General features: G+C 39.3%; 1 protein-coding gene across 1 annotated transcript in view; it reads left to right on the forward strand.

Annotated features, from left to right (window-relative positions):
* Positions 1–23,971, forward strand: part of PHLPP1 (PH domain and leucine rich repeat protein phosphatase 1) — a 253,641-nt gene that overhangs the window by 165,441 nt on the left and 64,229 nt on the right. The window contains exons 5-9 of the mRNA XM_003827268.4: positions 14,008–14,154; positions 14,778–15,008; positions 17,148–17,350; positions 19,406–19,466; positions 23,011–23,106. Coding sequence (XP_003827316.2) covers positions 14,008–14,154; positions 14,778–15,008; positions 17,148–17,350; positions 19,406–19,466; positions 23,011–23,106 — 738 coding nt within the window. The remainder of the gene's footprint in view (positions 1–14,007; positions 14,155–14,777; positions 15,009–17,147; positions 17,351–19,405; positions 19,467–23,010; positions 23,107–23,971) is intronic.

A 23,971-nucleotide genomic window follows, 5' to 3' on the forward strand; every position in this document is an offset into this window, starting at 1 on the left:
AACCCAGCCTAAGGTTTGGCACATAGTAACCAGTAAGTACCTCTTGTTTGAATTACTTTAATTATTATTTTTTTTGTTGTTTGTTTGAATTATTTTAAAAGAGGAATTAAGATAAGTTTTCTCTTTAGGCCTGGGTGTAGTAGTCCCACGTACTGTGGACACTGATGCGTGGGAATTGCTTGAGCCAAGAAGGTCAAGGCTACAGTGAGCTATGATCACACCACTGCACTCTAGCCTGGGTGACAGTGACACCTCATCACTTTAAAAAATAAATAATAAAGGGTTTTTTTTAATTAAAGAATTTTTCTCTTTAGGGAATACTTTAATTTGCCTTTACAGCAAAATGTCCATGGAAATTATTGTCAACACTGAGAATTCTCTATTTCTTTGATTATTACTTTTGAAAAATTATGAGTTTTAGCTTTGGTAAATTTATTCTGAGTTTCAACATCTGTAGCAGTTCTTTAAAAAATTATAAAATTCTTTCATGACTGTAAATTTTAATTTTTACCTAAGTAAAATATGCGTGTGCTTATTTTTGTTTTCTAGTTATATGAAAAGGTGATATGTTTATTTTACTTGTACCAGGAGGCATTTATGGTGACTAGGATTCAGATAGGATGATTTGTTTATTTTGGCTCAAGTGTTGACAAGCTGGTTGCATGCCACATTAGCATTCGTGCACTGCTAAGCCTCCCAGATGATGGCAGGTGCTCACTGGGAACAAGGCTGGTGGACTTCTTGGCCCTTGGAACAGAAGGGCATACGTAAGTTCATGTGGATTCATTTTAGAAGTCATATAGGGACGACAGGAAAAGCACTGCACCAAGAAACTGAGAATATGTGAGAGTTCAGTTACAGGCCAATAGAGTTTGGGGGTGTGGACAACAGTGTGAAAGCCAAAAGGAGTTGAGTCACGCCTTCTGAAGGGTGGGTGTTCCCAGCAATTCTGAAGCAGGCACAATGAGTCAAATATTTCTCATGCCATTGCCACCACAGATGAGTCCAAAAGGAACATGGGGCAAAAGGTGTTCCTTCCTTTCCTCATCCAGGAAAGACTGCCTCTCTCATGCCTTTTAGAAATTATTTGGCTTCCGTATGTAACTATTATGGCACATGCAGGTTGCCCTATATCATAGTTGGATTGGGACAAGAATATTAACACATGACTGTAGGACAAACTTACCAAGCCAAAGAAGCACCACACGAAAGGAATTGGAATTTGAGGAGTTCATGGAAAAGGAAGTTGCTTACTGGGGGTCTGTGTCTCTCATTCATTCACTTAACTATTTTTTTTTTTTTTTTTTTTTTGAGATGGTGTCTTGCTCTGTCACCCAGGCTGGAGTGCAGTGGCGTGATCTCAGCTCACTGCAAGCTCTGCCTCCCAGGTTCACGCCAGTCTCCTGCCTCAGCCTCCCGAGTAGCTGGGACTACAGGCGCCTGCCACAGCGCCTGGCTGATTTTTTTTTTGTATTTTTAGTAGAGACGGGGGTTTCACCGTGGTCTCAATCTCCTGACCTCGTGATCTGCCTGCCTCGGCCTCCCAAAGTGCTGGGATTACAGGCGTGAGCCACCGCGCCCGGCCATTCACTTAACTATAGTTTCTAAAGAGCAAGTATATTCAATACACATTTTTAAAAGTACTTTGATACACTTCCCAAGATTATTTCTTCTAAAGATAAAAAAGAAAAGTTACTCTGTCAAACTTTAATGGTCTCAAAACCACAAGGTGTGCTCTTAAGAACAACAACATGTGCTTGGTTTTATAAATTCTTTTGGAAAAAAGTGAAGAGAAACATAAAGTAAGTGTAACTCATTTTACCCAAGCTTTTCTATTTTATTGGAAAAGCATTAAGCTTTCTCTTTTTGTTCTCCCTTCCCCTAGTATATAAAATTTATTTAAATTGAATGGATAAGGTTGATTTTATCTATTTATGTATTTATTTATTTTTGAGAGAGCAAGACCACATCTCAAAAAAAAAAAAAGAAAAAAAGAAAGGATGACTTATTTAATAAATGTTGGTAACATAGCTAGGTACCAGAAAGAAAATAGTTGGCCCTCCATCTAACATTTCTTGTAAAACATGTCAGGTGGAATTAGGATCCAAATGTAAAAAATAAAATATATATACATGTTAGAAGGAAACATTAAGAGAACATCTGTACCACTTTGGGTGGAGTGAGAGGACCTTCTCAAGCAAAATTAAAAACAGAGATCCCATAAAGGAAGAGATTGCCAAATATGAGCAAATAAAAATTAAAAATTAGTGTGTGGCAAAAGTCACCATGAACAGAGTGGGAAACACCAGACAGCAGGCTGGGAGGGCGTGTTTGTAGCATTTGACAGTACACGGCAGGTGGTATTCAGGGAATGCCTGCAAACTAAGTGGCAGGTGAATAGTCCATTAGAAAAGTGGGCAAAGGATATGAATGTGTATCTCAAAGAAGATTTGCAATTACCGTTTTCTTCTTTGCAAAAAGCAGCTCAACTTTACTGCAAAATAAAAATTGAAATGACCTATGTAATTTTTGCCCATTAGATTGGCAACAGTTGAAAAGGTGCTAACATTAAATGCTAGCATGGGGAAAGGGACCCTCTCTTACATGACTGAATGGGAGTATGAATTTCTGTAACTTTTTTTTGTAGTTTTGTAGTACATATTTAAACTGTACATACTCTTGGGGCCATCAGTTATACTTTTAGAAGTATAGATTCACAGTCCCTTATTAAAACTCTTGAGGACAATTGTGTTTTCAGATTAAATGAAGATAACATGGTGCATATACTGTACATTATGTAACACCTCCAGCAGGGTTTGAGAGAGCACCCCATAAGTAGACACATTCATATTTCTAGAGAGATCAAATGAATATTCACATCAGTTCAGATCAGCTTTTGCCACCACATGAGTCAATTAAAAATCTTTGAATTTTCAGAGTCTCTTGGATTTCAGAATTAAGGATAAGGCCTATTAGGCACCAATAAGTACTGTAAAGTAAAATCATTAATACACAACCAGATACATCAGTGGATGTTTCTTGCAGAATTGTAACAGCAGAAAAACTGAGAGTACTCCTAATGTCAATCAGTGGAGGAATGGAATACATTATGGTTCATTTGTACTCTGTGTATTATGCAGCTGTCAAAAAGATTGAGTTAGGTTTTTATGTACTGACTCAGTAAGATGATTTGTTTGTATTGGGTGAGTAAACAATTTGCAGAAAAAATATATGTGGTATAATCTGATTCAAAAAAATGTGGAGGGGGCTATCTCCTATTTATGCAGCTGTAAGGAGGAAAAGCTTTGGAAGGATATAAACCAAACTATTGACACTGCTTATCTCAGGAGGGTAGGATTTGAAATGAACTGGGAGAGACTGTTAACTTTTTCTTTATGTGCTTCTATAGTTTGACTCACTTTGTTAAAATGAGCATTATTGTTTTGGTAATCAAATAAAATCTTTCTCTTAAAAGAAAATACAGTGAGTCTTACAGAGCACTGACAGCCTGGCAACTCCCCATTAAGGCAGAGCCACTCAAAGCCATTAGGGATCCTGCTTTTCATAAGTGATGCAAAGTAGGGGGCAGGCCCAGAGCGACGCTTACAAGTCCAGCCGTTGAGCAGCTCCTTCATTACTTAATACTGAAGCCTAATAATTTCCAAAGTGGGCTAGCATGTGCCCCACAGAGGAAAAAACAAGTTAAACACGGGCTGTTACTGTGAAACGGAAATTTATTTACCTAGGGAGTCTTTTTAATTGACCCACTTGTGGTGAATAATACTGATTTCTCTCTATTAGAATCATTGACTAAAACAGTATGGTTTTCTCTTCCTGGGTGTTACTTGTGACACCCATTTTGAGCACATTTAGAATAGGCTTAAAAGTACAACTGCTTCCATCATACTGTTATTTTAGTCAAGTTTTCAAGTGTATATGTCCCTAGTTCCTGGAAGAAAAATTACTCAAGACTTAGATATATCTAAAGCTAATTAATATTATGTCTCCAAATAGTCATCATTCTGTTTATTTGGTTTTATTTCCTAAATATGTACAAGCATATATAGCCATTCCCTGTAACTCACATGCAAAAATAGCTTTGTACCTACATTTTTGAGTATAGATTGAATAAATGTTAAGAAAATGAAAAAGATTAAGCACATCTTATGACAAAACAAGCCCAGAAGGAGGAAGTATGTGAGGATTGGTAACATTTGTGTATATTTGTTTCTTTCTTTCAACTTTGACACTGTAAAACATTGGCTTTTTTGTTTTCTTTCCTGCCCTTGGATAAAAATGGCTCCACTTCATTTTCTAATGAGCATTGACTCCCAACTAGTTTTTTAGAGGCCAGACTCAAATAAGCTTGTTGAACCGTGGTTTACTTGTTTTAAAAACCTTTATATTGGCCGGGCGTGGTGGCTTATGCCTGTAATCCCAGCACTTTGGGAGGCTGAGGTGGGTGGATCACAAGGTCAGAAGTTCGAGACCAGCCTGGCCAATATGGTGAAACCCTGTCTCTACTAAAAATACAAAAATTAGCTGGGTGTGGTGGCATGCACCTGTAGTCCCAGCTACTCGGGAGGCTGAGGCAGAAGAATCGCTTGAACCTGGGAGGCGGAGGTTGCTGTGAGCTGAGATAGCACCACTGGACTCCAGCATGGGTGACAGAGTGAGACTCCATCTCAAAAACAAAACAAAACAAAACAAAAACTTTATATTTACCTAATAAAGGTAGGGAAGTTGGATGCATGAATTTAGTGCATTTAAACTTTTCTGATTAAGAAACTAAACACTCTTCCCTTTTATAAATAATTTGCTTAAGGGAGTAGCTTGGAATATTACACCTCAAAATTTAGTAACTGGGGAAAAATTCCATTTAAAGCCAAGTGTAGACAGTGATACATTTACATGGTCTACTGTTGTCTAGATTACAGGGGAAACTAAGAAAATACAGGGATGGAACTGATTGCTCTATTCTCTCAATAGCAGTTTGAAGTTGTGTGCTGTTCTGTCTCTGCCATTTATTAGTCATGGCTGTGAAGCTGGAGAAAGGAAGGAAAAGGTAGGAACACTAGTAGATCACACCCCTAGATAGTTTAGCACATTTTGTGTATAAATGTACGGTGTCATTATTACCATACTTTCATTTTATAATGTAAATATAGTAGGAGGTGCAAATTAAAGCAGTGTTAGTAATTTAATAGTGATAGTATCAGCTTGATTCTACCATCTCTTCCCTGTCCTCACTTTGACCTTCTGCCACTTGAGGGCCCCACCCTTGGCAAACAGTCATGCAAATTGTTTGTTTGTTTGTTTGTTTAATTTATTTATTTTAGAGACAGGGTCTTGCTCTGTGGCCCAGGCTGGAGCACAGTGGCACGATCACAGCTCATTATTGCCTCAAGCTCCTGAGCTCAAGTGATCCAACCGAGTAGCTAGGACTACAGGTGCACACCACCACACCCAACTAATTAAAATTTTTTTTTAGTAGAGATGGGATCTTGCTATGTTGCCCACTCTGGTCTTGAGCTCCTGGCCTCAAGTGGTCCTCCTGCCTCAGCTTCTCAAAGTGCTGGGGTTACAGGTGTGAGTCATGGCACCAGCCTTTGCACTTTGTTATAGGGCACTTAGGATACCTAGTTTGAAGGAGACTTCAGGTTTGTTTGCAAACATACTACAATTACAGTTTTCTGTCTCTGTAGATTATCAAGTATATTTAGTTGATGGTGCTTTTCTGTGACACTTGGTATCAGTAACTAAAAGCATGCCTTTGGAGTAAGTCAGACCTGAGTAATGCTCATTGCTGTTTGCCAAATATAATACTGTGACTGAAATAACTTCATTTTAATAATTAAGATTACTCTTGATTATGTGCTGCATAAATGTTAACTTCCTTTCTGTAGTGTGAACTCTGTATTGTAGGACAAATGAACATGAGTTACATTTCTTTCTTTAAAACATACTGCTTGTCCTGGAAAATGAAGTCAGTCTTTTCAGGTTGTTGAGTAGTTTGGGAGCACTGAGCTGTGCTTGAATTGGTTTGAAGGTAAATATAGTGTTCAGAATATTCACTGTCCTCCATTACTCATACTGCTACTCTTGGTAGGGGAAAATGAGAATGAAAAGATAGTGCTTTCCTGAGGCCATTCTTTGACCTGTGGCTTAGAATTATGAGTGATAGATATTTATTTATATTAAACTCTTTAATAAGTTTAATAAAAGAGGAGGAGGAGAGATGAAAAGTAGTAATGACGTCGAAAGGCAGTAGATTCATAATTGCATGCAGTAGTCATACAGTTTCTCTGGGCCTGTTTTTTTTTTATCTATGAGCTTGGAAAATTAAAGAAAATGACTTCAAAGTCCCCTTCTAGTCTCATTTTTCGGTAACACATGAGAAAAAAGAAAGATATATCCACTGCTTTAGTCTGTTTGGGCTGCTATATCAATTTACCTTAGAGTGGATAATTTATAAACAACAGAAATTTATTTCAGTTCTAGAGGCTGTGAAGTCCAGGATCAAGGCACCAGCAAGTTTGGTGTCTGGTGAGGACTCATTCTGTGCTTCAAGGATGCAGCTTTCCTCCTTTCGTACTCACGTGGCTGAAGGGGCAAGGCAGCTCCCTTCAATTTATTTTACAGGGACACTAATCCCAATTGTAAGGACAGACCCTCATGACCTAATTACCTCCTAAAGACCGTACCTCTTATCACATTGGGGATTAAGTTTCAACATGGGAATTTTGTTTTTTGTTTTTATTTTTATTTTATTTTTTCTTTTTTTAGATAGAGTCTCACTGTATTGCCTAGGCTGGAGTGCTGTGGCATAGTCACAGCTCACTGCAGCCTCAACCTTCTGGGTTCAAGCTGTCCTCCCACCTCAACCTCCCAAGTAGGTGGGACCACAGGCACATACCACCCTGCCTGGCTAATTTTATTTTACTTTTTGTAGAGATGGGATCTCCCTGTGTTGCCCAGGCTAGTCTTGGACTCCTGGGCTCAAACAGTCCTCCCTCCTTTGTTTGCCTCCCCAAATGCTGGGATTACAGGCATGATGTTTTTTAAAAGCCACAGGTTTCTTGTCATTTTAAAGCATAAAGTAGAATTGTCCCTGGCTATGATTATAAACTGACCACTGTAGTTAGTACAATCATCATTAAAATATTTTTTAGTAATCTTAAAATCTGTGATGCTGTGATTCTCTTCCACTTATCTATGTTGAACAGCTATGAAGAAATATCTGTAGCCTCATTGAATGCAACGATAGCACTGAAATATTAGTTTAAAATAGAATTATTTAAAATATTTCACAAAATGTGTGTGTGTGTGTGTGTGTGTGTATGTGTGTGTGTATGTTTTTTTTTTTTTCTTTTTAAAACCAGTCAGTTTTATCTTGGAATCTGGGTCTGTGTGCATTTCATCATTTATCTGGCTTACCTGGCCAAGTGTGGTCACTCACACCTGTAATCCCAGTACTTTGGGAGGCTGAGGCAGGTAGACTGCTTGAGCTCAGGCCCTTGAGGCCAGCCTGGGCAACATGGAGAAATCCTGTCTTTACCAAAAATACAAAAATTAGCTGGACGTGGTGGTGCACACCTGTGGTCCCAGCTACTTGCGAGGCTGAGGTGGGATTGCTGGAGCCTGGGAAGTCAAGACTGCAGTGAGCCGTTATCACACCACTGCACTCTAACCTGGCAGACATAGTGGACCCTGTCTCAAAATAATGAATGAATGAATTAATAAAAATATCTGGCTTACCTATTATGGCAAAGCTGAAAGTCTTATATTTTATTACAGAGACAGAGATTTCTAGACTTTTCCTCCATACCAGGGTGCTGTCACCTGGCTGTCTCCTTTGCATTCTTTTTAAATGAAGGTAAAGTGAAGAAAGGTCATCCATTCACCCTTTTGATCTCTTATCTCTCATAACTTAAACATTGCTTCCAAGTATGTGTTTCACTCATTCCAAATACTCGAGGGAAGTGAATTCTCTGTGGACCTCCCCTCTATCTTTCTCTGAAACAGTATTTGGATCTGCAAATGTCCTATAATCTGACTGCTTTCCACATCTAGAAAGGAAAAGTGGAACTCTGAGAAGGCTAAGGGTTAGTTACCACAACAGATGTGTTTTAATGTTGGTTGATACGTTCAGATCAAGAACTTAAGTTCTCAGAAACAATCCATGCTTTATTTGATAAGTATCTGCTGAATACCATGTCCTTCTCTGGGAAGAGTTTGGGGGATTGGCTGCACAGGGAGGAATGCAAAGGGGGTGGGAATGTAGTGAGAAGGAGCGAGACTTTGAGGATACTTTTAAGTCAGAATCAGCTCTTAAAATTTATAGGTCTAGGGTACGAGTATAAATGGAGAGCCACATACCATATATCTGAATATTTAAGTTATAACCAAGCTAAGAAACTGTTAAGTAAAATATGTTATCTCCCTCTACCTTGTCAAATATAAAATTAATGTCCTGGAAACACAGATTCCAATTTAGAATCCTCAGACTCCCTGGGATTCTGCACTGAATATGATAACATGGGCAGAGCTGGGCCAGGGACCCCACCTCTTCTCTTCCTTCCTCCAGCTCCATTCCTCACCGTACCAGGGGTGTGGACACTGCAGCCCATATGTCCAAGCTCTGCCCATGCTAGGGCACATGGGTGCACACACTGGTGGGAGGATGAACCCAGGGAAGAACCCACACAAGCTCTGGAGGCAAGGTTGGTGTGCAGGGTAAGGAATTCCAGTCTCCTGCTTACTCTTAGTATGGAGAAGGCACTTCTCCAATGGGAATATAATATGAGCCACATGTAATTTCAATAATATATTCTTATTTAAGCCAATATATCAGTTGTTATCAGTTCTAAAAAGTTAATGAGATAGTTTATATTCTTTTTTGTACTCAGTCTTTGAAATCTACTCTATATTTTGTATTTCAAGAACATTTCCATTAGGACTAGTCCCATTTCAGGTGCCCAATGCTACCTGGCACTTGCGGTATTATACTGGACCTTGCAGCTCTAGGGAAAGGGTGCCCCCGACTCCTTGTTCTGTAGGGGGCACTTGGCACCTAGGACTGAGGGCAGTTCTCTTTACATAAAGCTAGTAGTGTTTTCTCATTTAGCTGATGCAGAGAATGGTTGTATCTCTTTCTCTTTATAATTAGAGGTAGGGGTCATTATCACTTTCACAATGTTCGTATATACATAAAATGAATGGGAGATACTTGTTAAGAGGTTTTTTTTCTCTCTTCCATTTTATTTATTTATTTATTTATTTATTTATTTATTTTGTTTTGAGATGGAGTCTTGCTTTGTCACCCAGGCTGGAGTGCAGTGGCATGATCTCGGCTCACTGTAACCTCTGTCTCCCTGGTTCAAGTGATTCTCCTGCCTCAGCCTGCCGAGTAGCTGGACTACAGGCACCCGCCACCATGCTCGGCTAATTTTTATATTTTTAGTAGAGATGGGGTCTCACCATTTTGGCCAGGCTGGTCTCGAAATCTTGACCTTAGGTGATCCACCCGCCTCAGCCTCCCAAAGTGCTGGGATTACAGGCGTGAGCCACTCCGCCAAGCCTTCTTTTCCATTTAAAACTTGTTAACTGCATTTTCCTCATTCAGCGTATTGCTGTTTCCTTTATCCTCAGGAGTGATATCATCCTAGTAAATTTGTTTGCACAAATGAATTAAACACCACCCCCCCCCCCCCCGCCACATTATTGACCTATACTTTTCCAAAAGCCAATGCTTTCATTTCTCATCTTGAGTAATTACTAGCTCTGCAGCCTTTCTGTTCCCCACTTTTGAAAAGTTCACATGCTCTATTATGTTGGATAATGTCTAGTGGATTTTTTTTCTTCCTAGAGGAACTTTTTTTTAAGTTAATTTAATTGGATGCAAATTTTAAAACTGGCCCATTCTCTCAAATGGGGAAAAATATCTAGAAAGTGGAATGCTGTTTTTGTTTGTACTAGAGCAGCAGTTTCATCTGTGATGCCTAGGATAAACATTTTATATCAGATAGAGTTGCCAGATTTAGGTTAGGGGATAGGGGAGGAAGCACCAGTTAAATTTGAATTTCATATAAACATTGAATAACTTTTTTCAGTGTAAGTGTGCCCCATAATGCAGTGTTTGGGACATACTATTAAAAATATTTATTGTTTATCTGAAATTTAAATTTAACTGGATGCACTGTGTTTCATATGGCAATCTTATTTCAGGACTCCTTTGCTCTCTAAAATATTGAGGACCTTAAGCAACATTTATTTATGTCAATTATATATATCGATATTTGCTGAATTATAAATTTAAACTAAGAAATATAGGCTGGGTGCAGTGGCTCACGCCTGTAATCCCAACAGTTTGGGAGGCCAAGGCGGGCGGATCACCTGAGGTCAGGAGTTTGAGACCAGCCTGGCCAACATAGTGAAACCCTGTCTCTACTAAAAATACAAAAATCAGCCAAATGTGGTTCTTGGCACCTGTAATCCCAGCTACTTGGGAGGCTGAGGCAGGAGAATTGCAACCCAGGAGGTGGACGTTGCAGTGAGCCGAGATCACGCCACTGCACTCCAGCCTAGATGACAGAGCTAGACTCCGTCACAAAAAAAGAAAAGAAATATTTTAGGGTAGGCACGATGACTCATGCCTTTAGTTCTAACACTTTGGGAGGCCAAGACAGGCAGATTGCTTGAGCCCAGGAGTTCAGGACCAGCCTGGGCAAAATGGCAAAACTTCGTCTCTACAAAAAAAAAAAAAAAAAAATTAGCTGGGTTTGGTGGTGCGTGCATGTAGTCCCAGCTACTCAGGAGGCTGAGGTGGGAGGATCATCTGAGCCCAGGAGGTTGAGGCTGCAGTGACCCATGATCCCACCACTGCATTCCAGCCTTGTCGATAGAGACCCTTTCTCAAAAAAAGAAAGAAAGAAAGAAAGAAATATTTTAATGTATATTAATTCATTTAGACAGTAATAAACCATATTAACATAAATGATGTTTTTAGTAACTTTTTAAATGAAAAAAGTTTTTCAAAACAAAAATAGTAAGAAAAGTGTCATTGTTTTCTTTTCATTTTCTTTCTTTCTTTTTTTTTTTTTACGGAGTTTTGCTCCTGTCACCCAGGCTGGAATGCAATGGCACGATCTAGGCTCACTGCGACCTCCGCCTCCCTGGTTCAAGCGATTCTCCTGCCTCAGCCTCCTGAGTAGCTGGGACTACAGGTGCACACCACCACGCCCAGCTAATTTTTGTATTTTTAGTAGAGACAGGGTTTCACCATGTTGGCCAGGCTGGTCTCGAACTCCTGACTTCAGGTGATCCACCTGCCTCAGCCTCCCAAAGTGCTGGGATTACAGGCGTGAGTCACCACACCCAGCCAGAGTGTCGTTGTTTTCTATTTGGTGAATCTTTTAATATCTGGCTGGATTCTCATATCTCTTTCTGTATTCCATCAGGTATGCTATTACAAAAGCAGGTACTGTCTGGAAGTCTCCACTGAAATATGAGAGTGACAGTTAGGTGTGCGGAAGAAAGTGGCACAAAGCAAGTAACATGTTAGTATTGTTATAAAAACAGTTTGACCAGCCAGGCGCGGTGGCTCACGCCTGTAATCCCAGCACTTTGAGAGGCTGAGGCGGGCGGATCACGAGGCCAGGAGATCGAGACCATCCTGGCCAACATGGTGAAACCCCGTCTCTAATAAAAATACAAAAAATTAGCCAGGCATGGTGGCGGGTGCCTGTAGTCCCAGCTACTTGGGAGGCTGAGGCAGGAGAACAGCGTGAACCCAGGAGGCGGAGCTTGCAGTGAGCCGAGATCGCACCACTGCACTCCAGCCTGGGCGACAGCAAGACTCCATCTCAAAAAAAAAAAAAAAAAAAAAGTTTGACCACGTGGATCTTCTGAAAGGGTCTCGGGTACCTCCTCTGGGGTCCCCCAAGCATGCTTTTAGAATCACTGGACTAGGAATAAGAGACTCTGTAATTCTAGCTTGTGTTTTGCAGTGATTATAAATAATCAGAATAGTGGATAGGCTTTTTTTTTTTTTTTTTGAGACAGAGTCTCGCTCTATCGCCCAGGCTGGAGTGCAGAGGCGTGATCTCGGTTCACTGCAACCTCTGTCTCCCGGGTTCAAGCAATTCTTGTGCCTCAGCCTCCAGCATAGCTGGGACTACAGGTGCCCGCCAACATGGCTGGCTAATTTGTTTTGTATTTTTAGTAGAGACAAAGTTTCATCATGTTGGCCAGGCTGGACTTGAACTCCTGACCTCAGGTGATCTGCCCACCTCGGCCTCCCAAAGTGCTGGGATTACAGGTATGAGCCACTGCACCTGGCTGAGGATAAGCATTCTTTAAGAAGGCCTAATGGCCCTAATATAAAACAGTTTAAAAACGATTATCCAGATTTAGGAATAATTCTTCCCTAAGTGATTTTTTTTTAATTTAAAATACAATTAAGTCTATTATACTCAGCCATCCAAGTAAACAGGTATTATTTAAAAATCAAGGTAACACTCAACCTGTCAAATAGGTACATGGTCAGCTTTCCGTTTAGAATCAACTTTTATTTAACTATTTAGAATACAGCTTAACATATACTGATTGGGTTGAATTGTGTTTATTTTTAGAGTGTGTGTGTCTCTTCTAGGCAGAGTGCATACTGTCTAGTATTAGATGTGGGCGGTTTTTAAAGGAGTTAGCATAACGCAGTCACTAATATGATTCTTATCTCATTTAGAGATGGTGTAGAGGTCGTTGGTAGGCCAAATGTAAGAGTGCACAGAGAAGTAAAAAATTAAAGATAGCTTCTTTAATTGCTTAAGTTGCATGGGCAACTGTGAAAATGAAAGGGCTATTAACAAAAATAGAGGAAAAAGAAGTGCCAGTTTGGAATAAAGATGGTAAGTTCAGTTTGGGGCTGGAAATGTGGGGAAGCTCAGGAGAGGAGCCAGCATGTGATAGGACTGAGATAATTGCTCACATAGGAGTCAAAACATTTCCAAGGAAAACAGTGTAGAGAGAGCATGAAACTGCTAAAAAACCTATCTATGAAGATTACTTCAATTTGGGTTGGGGAAGAAAAGATGAAGAAAAGGAAGGTAATACATGAGAAGAGGGCTTAAGAGAGCTAAGAAGAAGGGTGTGTGGTCAGCAGCATCAATCAAGTACTGTATTGAGATCGACGAATGATAATTGGTTCTTTTTTGAGATAGAGTGTCACTCTGTCGCCCAGGCTACATTCCAGGAGTGCAATCTCAGCTCACTGCAACCTCCACCTCCCAGGTTCAAGTGATTCTTGTGCCTCAGCCTCCTGAGTAGCTGGGATTACAGGGGTGCACCACCAGGCCCGGCTAATTTTTTGTGTTTTTGGTAGAGACGGGGTTTCACCATGTTGGCCAGGCTGGTCCCAAACTTCTGGCCTGAAGTGATCCACTCATCTCGGCTTCCCAAAGTGCTAGGATTACAGGCCTCAGCCACCAGGCCCAGCTGATAATTGGTTCTTAAATTTGGAACTGCGAAGTCCTGGTTACCTTAGAGAGAGTATTGTTTTGATAAGTTTTTATTATTTCAGTTTTGGGTTTGAGAAACATGAAACAGGAGTTTTTGACTTGTCTGGAACAGCACCGACTCCAGAAGGGCTAACGCCAGCTCTGCCTGGTCCCTTTCCTCCTTCACTGGGGCCATTTACACTGTGTTAATTAAGCTAATTGAGATACTGCTAGAAAGCTTACTCCAGCAGAATTCACTTCCTGAAATATTCAACCTTATTTTAGAGGGAAAAGTTTGTTTTTAGATAGAATGTTTACATTTTAGATAAAACACTGGCCTTAGAGTCAGCAGATGTGCATTCCAGTGCTGCTGCTCCTTAACCTCTCTGGGGCCCCCATTTCCTCTTTAGTTGAATTTGGGAGTTGGGCTAGATTATCTCTTAGGCTATGCTAAAATTATGATGTTAATGACATTTGCCTCTTTTTTCCCTTTTGTTTTGCTTTATTGTAATAGGTTCACCAAGTTGAAGAGTCTTAACCTTTCCAATAATCATTTAGGGGACTTCCCACTGGCAGTCTGCAGTATTCCAACCCTGGCAGAGCTGAACGTGTCCTGCAATGCCCTGCGATCAGTCCCGGCAGCTGTTGGAGTGATGCACAAGTGTGTACTTCAAACCCCACTGGCGGGTATATCCAGAAGCCCCAGGGAAGCTGCATTGGGGGTGTGGCACATGAGATTAGTGAACTTGTTATGTTGGTCATGTAAGTCTTGGCCCCAAATCAAGAGATCAGGGACTGTGTAGTCCGTATGGAGTTCATGTGTTGGATTTGTACTCCTTACAGTCTTGTAAAAAAATTAAATATTCTTGTTTAGAACTGAAGATCCCTACAGATGAGTATGTCTAAACATGGAATGTGGGTTATGTTCTCATTTTTCTGAGTTATATTGAATTTTAAGACTTAGAAATTAATTTTAAGAAATAACAAGGAAAGCCCAAAGGATATCTGAATCAATTCATATCACAGTTAGCTCACATTGCTCGCATTTAAGCCTATTCAAATTGGGAAAACTAGTCATAATTTTCATTTTCAATAAAAGATTAAGATGCTTATCTCTGATTATTTCTCTTTGGTCCATTATTGCCTCAGGCCCTGCCCTTAGGCATTTTGCGAAGAGTAATACATTTTCTGGTAATACGGTCTACACTTATGGAACTTGTATGTTGATAATAAAGATGTAAAATTTATACGTTCTCTTTGTAATTCTTATGTTTTCTCTAATAGCTTACAGACATTTTTGTTGGATGGAAACTTTCTCCAATCCCTTCCTGCTGAGTTGGAGAACATGAAGCAGCTTAGTTATCTGGGTCTTTCTTTCAATGAATTTACTGACATTCCCGAAGTATTGGAGAAATTGACTGCTGTGGATAAACTTTGTATGTCTGGAAACTGTATGGAGACCCTTAGGCTACAGGCTTTAAGAAAAATGCCTCACATTAAACATGTGGATCTAAGGTAACCATTTTTGAGAAATAGATCTCATTTGAGTGGTTGGCTTATATCGCAGGGGTGGGGAGTAGGTTATTAACCAAGGCAAACAAGCTGGGTAATTGAATGTGGGCCCGTTTTTCTATTTCTGCCTAGAGGGAAGAATTATGATTAATAGTAGGGTTTGCTATTACTGGAAACTTTCTCACTGATGTATGTCTTGAAGGTCTTTGTTTTGCAAATTGGAACCCAGTTGAGTGAGAGAGCTGTTTTTTGTTTTTTGTTGTTGTTGTTGGTTTTTGGTTTTTTTGTTCTTTTTTTATTTTGAGTCGAAGTCTCGCTCTGTCGCCCAGGCTGGGGTGCGGTGGCCTGATCTCGGCTTACTGCAAGCTCCGCCTGCCAGGTTCATGCCATTCTCCTGTCTCAGCCTCCCTAGTAGCTGGGACTACAGGCACCCGCCACCAGTCTGTTGTACCCAAGATGAGATGTTTTTTTTCTTTTTTATTCTGTTTACACATTCTAGTAATCTAGTGAGCATTTGGAAATAAGCAGATTGCTGGGTCAAGGCCAGTTTTTAAATCTTACAACCTGGAATAAAAAAAGAGAAGGAGCCAAAAAAACATCCTCTTAGGGCCATTGGAAAAGGCCATATGCTGTGCTTGTGTGTTGACAAATCCCAGCTCTTTGCTGGAGCTCATCCTTGTGTTCAGTGGCTTTAGGATATTATTCTTAATTCATTTTCCATAGGTTTATTTTATTTTTTTAAAGGACAGAAATTCACTATAGAGAAACTCTAGCTTTTTCCTGTACTCTAGACTTATATTAATACTCCTTTTTTTTTTTTTTGAGATGGAGTCTCGCTCTGTCACCCAGGCTAGAGTGCAGTGGCGTGATCTTGGCTCACCACAACCTCCGCCTCCTGGGTTTAAGCAGTTCTCCTGCCTCAGCTTCCCGAGTAGCTGGGATTACAGGCGTGTGCCACCATGCCCAGCTAATTTTTTGTATTTTTTTTTAGTAGAGATGGGGTTTCACCATGCTGGCCAGGCTGGTCTCGAACTCCTGACCTCGTGAACCACCCACCTCAGCCTTCCAAAGTGCTGGGATTACAGGTGTGAGCCATCGCACCCATCCTATATTAGTACTTTTCTAAACAAGTGCATCATCTCAGCACTTTGCTGGCTTTGTAATGGAAAGTAGATGGTTTTTGTTGTTTGTTTTTAAAGGAGTTAGACATAGCCTAACAAACTGGAAATTGACATTTCCATCTATTTTTCTCCCTTTTGAAGCTAAATATGTCTTTGTTATTTTGGTTCCTAGTCCCCATTACTACTTATTTTCTGATAGTTCATCCACAGCAACTTCAGTCAGTTAGCTCACTAGTTCTTATGGCTAGAGATTCCGCCAGTTTTCCCCTGTGCCTTGCTTCATCACAGAGGTGTTGATTCCCATTTTTGTCCAGCATTCTAAGATTTCTCAATGGATTCTAGATGCCGGATTTCAGTATTTTCTGCACTTCACTCTATCAAGCAGTATTTTATAGACAGAGATAGTTTTGGTGGTTCATCCTGGTCCTGAGCAGTTGGGAGTCATGTGCTTGCATTCTCATCTCTGGTGCTCCCATTCAGTGTGCAACTCTTACTGGTTGTGTGACTCCCGTCCATTACTGTTTTTCCACCTCAACCTTTAATTCCATGCTACTCATCCGCCTGTTCATGCATCCTCTCTCCTTCATTAAATATTCATTGTAGTTGTTATGTGCATAACAGTTGTTCTGAGTTTTGTTTCTTATGTTCTTTTCGGTATGGTGTAGATAGTTTCACAGTTCCTTGGATGTCAGTTCCTAGTTCTTTGGAAGTCAGTGCTTAAGGGAATTTTTTTCCCTCTTGAAGTGAATTAAGGTAAAGTCAATGTGCTTATTCCTCTCCCAGCTGTAGTGGTGTCACTTGTGTTTCAGAATATATTGTGAAGGTTAAAACCTCCTGGAATTATAGCTAAAAATAGATATTCTGGCTAGTTAAGAAAGGCCGGATGCTGAGATTCCAAAAATCATGGAGAACTATAATACAGAGAGAATTGAGTTCTTTCTCGCTATTTCTCATATTAGGGTGTGCCCATTTACTTATAGCATTGCAGTTAATTATAGTCTCTATGTCCTTTGCCCTCAAGGTTGAACGTAATTAGGAAGCTGATAGCAGATGAAGTGGACTTTCTACAGCATGTTACTCAGCTTGACCTACGAGACAATAAGCTTGGTGATCTAGATGCTATGATTTTCAACAACATTGAAGTTTTACACTGTGAAAGGAATCAACTGGTCACATTAGACATCTGTGGCTATTTCCTAAAAGCGCTCTATGCCTCTTCTAATGGTATGTATCGTAGGCCACATCAAAGTTGCTCTTTCGGTTCCAGGAATTTACCCAGCATCATTATTTCTGCCTCTGATTATTCTTTGCTCAAGTAGTTAGTAAAATAGCTCAAATTTTGCTAAAATAAAAGTCACAAAAGAAAAATGCTGACTTACTGTTTAAAGGACTCAAAAAGGAAAATTTTATTGTCCCTAATTTTTTTCTCGTATTGTGATTTGGATAAGTTACTCCCACTTTTGATTTGATTTTTCTGCTTAAAGGAAGAGAGAAAAGTGAACTATTTCTTGGGCTACATTACCAAGATCTAGAGATCTTTACTACCTTATTACTAAATCTGGAACCTTTATTTAATACTGGAGAATGAAAGGAAGTTTTATTTTGACTCCATTCAGGATCTCCAGTTTCATGTTTGACTAACAAAGAACTCACCTTAATATAAACCAGAATGTTAGCTGGGCGTGGTGGTGTATGCCTGTAGTCCCAGCTACTTGGGAATGGGAAGCTGAGGCAGGAGGATTGCTGGAGCCCAGGAGGTGGAGGCTGCGGTGGTCTGAGATCACACTACTGCACTCCAGCCTGGTTGACAGAGCAAGACTCTGTCCCAAAAAAAAAAAAGACAAGAAAAGATAATTTAAAAAAGATAAACTAGAATGATATATGCACAAGAAGGACACCATAAAGCTAGAGTCTTAATCATTTAATAATATTTCTTTCTAAGAATCTGAAAATCAGGGCAGTTCCAAAAAAGAAAAGGTAATATGGGCATATGTTTGCTAAGATGAAGGTTTCCATTCCCTACGGTCAGTAAACTGAATGAAAACAAGTGTTCACTACTGCAAGTTGAACATATGTTTATCACGCACTTGTTTTATGCATAGTGCAGCTCATGAGCTCTGAAAGATGAAAGATTTTTCAAATGTGATTACTGTTATCTCAGAAAAACAAGCCAAGCCTCAAATAGGTGTATTTTCTAGTGTAATCAGTTTGGCTGAGCACTGAAGGGTTATAGGATTTAGATAACCAGTGGGAATGAAGTAGGAAGAAAGAATCTGAATGTGGCTTGTTCGGCAGTTGGGAGAAAATAGGGAATTCTGAACCCATAGAAGTAATTAGGGGATGCATGCTTTTGTCAGATGGTCAAGCATTGCCCTTAGCTTAGTAAGTGATAGAGAACCAGTAGAAACTCTAAAGTGGAGGAGACTTGATGGAAGTGATGCTTTAAGGCAGTTAATGTGAAAATAGTGTGTACAGAATGCATTTATAGAAGAAGGTTGAGGGTAATCCACTACTCCACTAATCCAAGTTATTGTGATGGGCTTCATGTGGGTTAATGGGAACTTGTAGTCAAGATTACATATGTTGATTTGAGACTTACCTGCTCAGAGGTGATACCTGAAACGAGGGAAGTAAGGTAACTGGAAGAGAGGAGAGTGCTAGTACCAAAGGTCAACTTACAAGCCCCTCACACTTAGCTGCAGCCAGACTGGGCAACCAGATAGGAGCTGCACCTGTGAATTACTTGGTAATTGTTTAGAGAAGCAGAAGGACATTTACAAACTACTCTTGCCCAAGAAACACAGTGACAGGGGACAGTGGTGTCATATTTCATAAAGTGTTCAGGAAGTGTTTCAGATTTAAGTAAAATAAGTCATTTGTGACCCACTGGAGTGCTGTTTCAGTAAGGTGATGAGGGCAAAAGACAAGAAGCATTACTTGGTTTTATGGAAGGACCCTTGGGTTTTAAAAGGATGGAACTCGTGGTTAATCTTTCAGATGTGATACAGCCTGCATAACAATAAGAGCAACAGTAAATGGATAGCAAAGAGGTAGGAAATTAGAATGCATGATGTATTTCAATCTCTGAAGAAGATCTTGTGATTAAAAGTTCTTTTTTACTTTTCCTGCACTTTCAAAGTTAAACAAATGATGTATTGTACTTCCTAAACTAAACAAACAATAGAGAATAAAGCACAGTAATGACGTTCTACATACAAAAAGAGTCTCTGTGTCATTTGTATAGTAATGTCTTTGTGGGGTTTTTTTTTTTCTTCCTAGAACTTGTTCAACTTGATGTTTACCCAGTTCCAAATTATCTGTCCTACATGGATGTTTCAAGGTAAGAAGTCAAGTCTTAGAGCCCTCTAGAGTCTACTAGAAAATTATTTAGTAATTCTGTCTGAGCTTATGCACAAGTACTTTTTAATATTTTGAAGGTAAATGCTAAAAAATTAATGATTTTTACTTTATTCTCTAAAATTATATATATCTATTGATTAAAATACATTTGTAGTTCAAACCAGAGCATCAAAGTGTCTGTGCACACCAATTTGAGCACCACATTTGGACTTGAAAGGTGAGTAAGTTGAGGGCCGTATGGCTTAAAGCTCTAATAACTCTTTTCATTATATGAATCATATTTTTGTGTCTTTCCCTGAAGTAATGTTAATTTTATTTTTTATTTTCAAAATTTTTTTTCAAACTCTGCCAAGTCTTAGGATGATTTAGTTTTTTAAGTGCTTTATTTCTTTGGATTTCTTACCCCCCTTGTTTAGACATATATCTCTTCGCTAAAAATTCTTAGGAAATAATGACAAAACCTATCAAAATAGAAATTCTCTACAACCTGCTTGGTTTTCTTAGCTCCTTTTTGAATATGCTAACTATTTTACCTTTTATGGTAATTTGCTTCTGCAGTGTATTATATTTATTGCGGTTCCCACAAATATTATAGTAGACTTTTTCTTGAAGGCACAAAGGCTTGACAGTGTCTACAGTATGTATTTATACCACGTAAACTTAAAAATTTTTAACAATGAATTTTAAAATTGCAACTCATTTGGAAGGTAATTCCAAAGGAGATACACAAAAATGTTCTAAACATAGGGAGTTTGTGGCCCACTCAAGGTGACAACTGTTAACTCATTTCAGGGCTTAAATTCTGGTGTGTTTATTAACAGTCACCATGCTTTTTAATCACAACTATTGTATGATTTGTCTTGTACAGAATTTTGCCTTTTATCTTGAGATTACACAGGCTTAGCTATTTTAATAATATATTCAATCATAATTATGCAAGATGTGTCAGTATTTAGCTATTGGGAAAATATTACAGTTAAATTTTTATTATAAATATATAATTATAAAATCATAAAACTCTTTGAGTAGTGCTTCATGCATTTCCTACTACCTATCAGATAATTTTATTTAATTAACTTAAATCAGACATTACCTAATTAGTTTTCTTTCCCCACCCACTCCTCCCACCCCCCAGCAACCCCAAATGTTATTTTCACATTTTGAATAAGAGCGGTATAGGAAGAGTATAGGAATGGGATTTGCGTACATGGATGCATATAAATATCTTGAACAGTTCTTTTCTTTTTTTGTTTTTTTGAGATGGAGTCTCGCTCTGTTGCCTAGGCTGGAGTGCAGTGGCGCAATCTTGGCTCACTGCAACCTCTACTTCCTGGGTTCAAATGATTCTCCTGCTCCAGCCTCCTGAGCAGCTGGGATTACAGGCACACACCACCATGCCTGGCTAATTTTCTTGTATTTCTGTAGAGATGGGGTTTCACCATGTTGGCCAGGCTGGTCTGGAACTCCTGACCTCAAGTGATCCACCCGCCTTGGCCTCCCAAAGGGCTGGGATTATAGGCATGAACCACCATGCCCGGCCCAGATGTATTTTCAAGAATTAGTCATAGAGTTAAACTACTTTTTAAAAACAGTGTAATCAGCAAATGGTAGCCATTGAAACCCCTAAGTGAGACTGAATTGGAAACTCTTGTGTCATGCTTGTCTCTGAATTCTGCCTCTTAAATGATAATTCATCTTCCTGTGGCCACTCTCATGCCCAGAATCTTCACTATAACACACTACCTCATCCACCTCCCATGCTGTCACCTATCACAGTGTTTACTAGGTCAGGTTCCTCCATGCAAAGTTCTAAGTTATTTTATCACTTACAGAAGTTTTAATTTTTGTATGTTGGGGTTGTTTTTACTAAAGAATACTTTCAATCCCCCTATCCTGTTGAGATGTTTTAGATATTAACAATTAAAAAAAAATGAGCATGTCAATGTTTAGGGCTTCAAATCCAGAACTGTATGTGCTTATACAGACACTAAGCAGAAAATAATTCCTTCTATTTCTGTATTTTGATTGAGGAGTAGATATAATTGCAAAATTAAAGAACATAAATAGTGCATAATTCCACCACCCTAACATCAAAATTATTTTTCCTTTTGCTGTAATATCTTATAATTCTTACCCCAAGCATCATGTTTTCACAGAATTACTCATCTGTGTATAAAGAATTGTCATAATGTACATACTGTTTGAAATTCTTTGTGCCTGATCATTTTATGTATTTTAAAAAGAAAGTAAAAAGCTAACCAGTGTGACTAGGGACACATTCAAATAGAGTAGTTTATCTAAGTAATGATCAATTCATTTAATAGTTAAAGACACCATTAGTTTAGTTCTCTCTCTCTCTTTTTTTGTTTTTGAGACAGAGTTTCGCTCTTGTTGCCCAGTCTGGAGTGCAATGGTGTGATCTTGGCTCACGGCAACCTCCGCCTCCCGGGTTCAAATGATTCTCGTGCCTCAGCCTCCTGAGTAGCTGGGATTATAGCCATGTGCCACCACACGCGGCTAATTTTTGTATTTTTTTAGTAGAGACAGGGTTTCACCATGTTAGTCAGGCTTGTGTCAAACTCCTGACCTCCGGTGATCTGCAGCCTGGGCCTCCCAAAGTGCCGGGATTACAGGCATGAGCTACCACGCCTGGCCTAGTTCTCTTTTTTATAGTAACTGTAATTACCATCTAGTGCCCAAGTAAATGTTTTTAAATAATTAATTCTGAGTCTTAACTGTCAGTGAACTTTTCACTGCCACCATTTTAAAACTGTTTCTCTCCCTTCCCATTTATCCATGGCTGTGTTTTCATGATGACAGCTGGAGTTGGGAAATATTTTAATATTAAGTGTAAAAATACAAATTTGAAAATAAAACTATGATATGCCGTTGACTTTGTGTGTTTTTATGTTCAATATAACACATATTCTCCCTGAACTTGGCATAGGTCTATAGACCCTTTAGGAAAGTAAATTTGGAGCTAGACTGTTTTTTTAGACTTTAGAGATGATACAGACTATGTAACTATGTCCTTCCTTCTTTTTAAAAAATTTAATTTAACCTAAAGATAGGGTCTCATGCTGTCACCCAGGTTGGAGTGCAGTGATGAGATCATAGCTCACTTGTAAACCTCGAACTCCTCTACTCCAGCAGTCCTCCCACTGTACCCTTTTGAGTAGCTGGGACTATAGGTGCATGCCACCATGAGCAACTAATTTTTTATGTTTTGTAGAAATGGAGTCTCGCTATGTTGCCCAGGCTGATCTCGAACTCTTGGGCACAAGTGATCCTCCCATAGGCGTGAGCCACTGTGCTCTGCCTCTTCTTTACTTTTTCTTTATTTCTTCTCCCTATCACAATTCATCTTGCTTCTAGAGAAAAGCGAATCCACACATTCTTTCGATTTATGCCCTCGGTACTTTGGTATTTTATTTGAGGTTTTATTTATTCTTTGTAATCAATTTGAGTTTAGAACCACATTTGAGGACAAATTCAACCAATTACTTTTATGTTCTTGCATTTAGGAACCGCTTAGAAAATGTGCCTGAGTGGGTATGTGAAAGCCGAAAGCTAGAAGTTTTGGATATTGGCCATAATCAAATATGTGAACTTCCTGCCCGGTGAGTATTACAGATCAAATGAGAGGATCTCACAATAGATGAGCAATTTTAAAAATTGCTGATTCGGTGTTTAACTTGGTATCATAAGCCTAAAAGAGTTTGCTTTAAAAACTAATATGGTGTCTTTTACCCCATGTGGTGTCTTCAAGTTACACACTTGCTTCATGCAGTGCAGTGAGGAGTAGAGTGAGGCTTTGACTGTCAGCCAGACTTTTCAAAACCATGCAGGCAGTGGTGCTTGGTGGAAATTTTTAAGTAAGCCAAAGACAATCTTTGAAGCAAACAATATGATTGGCCCACTTCTGGAATCTTAAGTCTTTCAGAATCTTCCACCTCTGTTCATTGACTTAACATGTCTACTTTAACCATAAATACCTTTTGTTCTCCCTAGACTTTAACTTTGAGAGGGGGAAAAGATGGTTAGGTCATGAAACCTAGAAAGAGCAAACTAGATTCTCTTTTTCTTGTTGTGAAATTTGGGAGTAGAAGGTTCAAGAACTTCTCTTTCCTTCTCTCTCTTAAATATGTTCTTATTTTTATTTTATAATTTTCACTTTAATGGCAGGATTTGCAAAACAGCCACGCGATGACTTCTATTGTCTGTAAATATAGACAGATATTTTCAAGTTGACTAATCATGGTCCAAAATATTAGTGGACTTTAGTGACTAGCCATGCAGTTAGTAACCAAGAGTCTATCCAGTGCTGTCCTGTAGAACTTTCTGTGATGATTGAAGTGCTCTGCATCTGTGCTGGCCAGTATGGTATCCACTGGCCGTCTGTGGCTATTGAGCACTTGCAATGTGGCTAATGTGACTGAGGAACTGAATTTTGTGTATCCATTAATTCCAATTAACAAATTCTTA

Source organism: Pan paniscus, chromosome 17 (genome assembly GCF_029289425.2).
Source record: "Pan paniscus chromosome 17, NHGRI_mPanPan1-v2.0_pri, whole genome shotgun sequence".
Taxonomy (NCBI): Eukaryota; Metazoa; Chordata; class Mammalia; order Primates; family Hominidae; genus Pan; species Pan paniscus.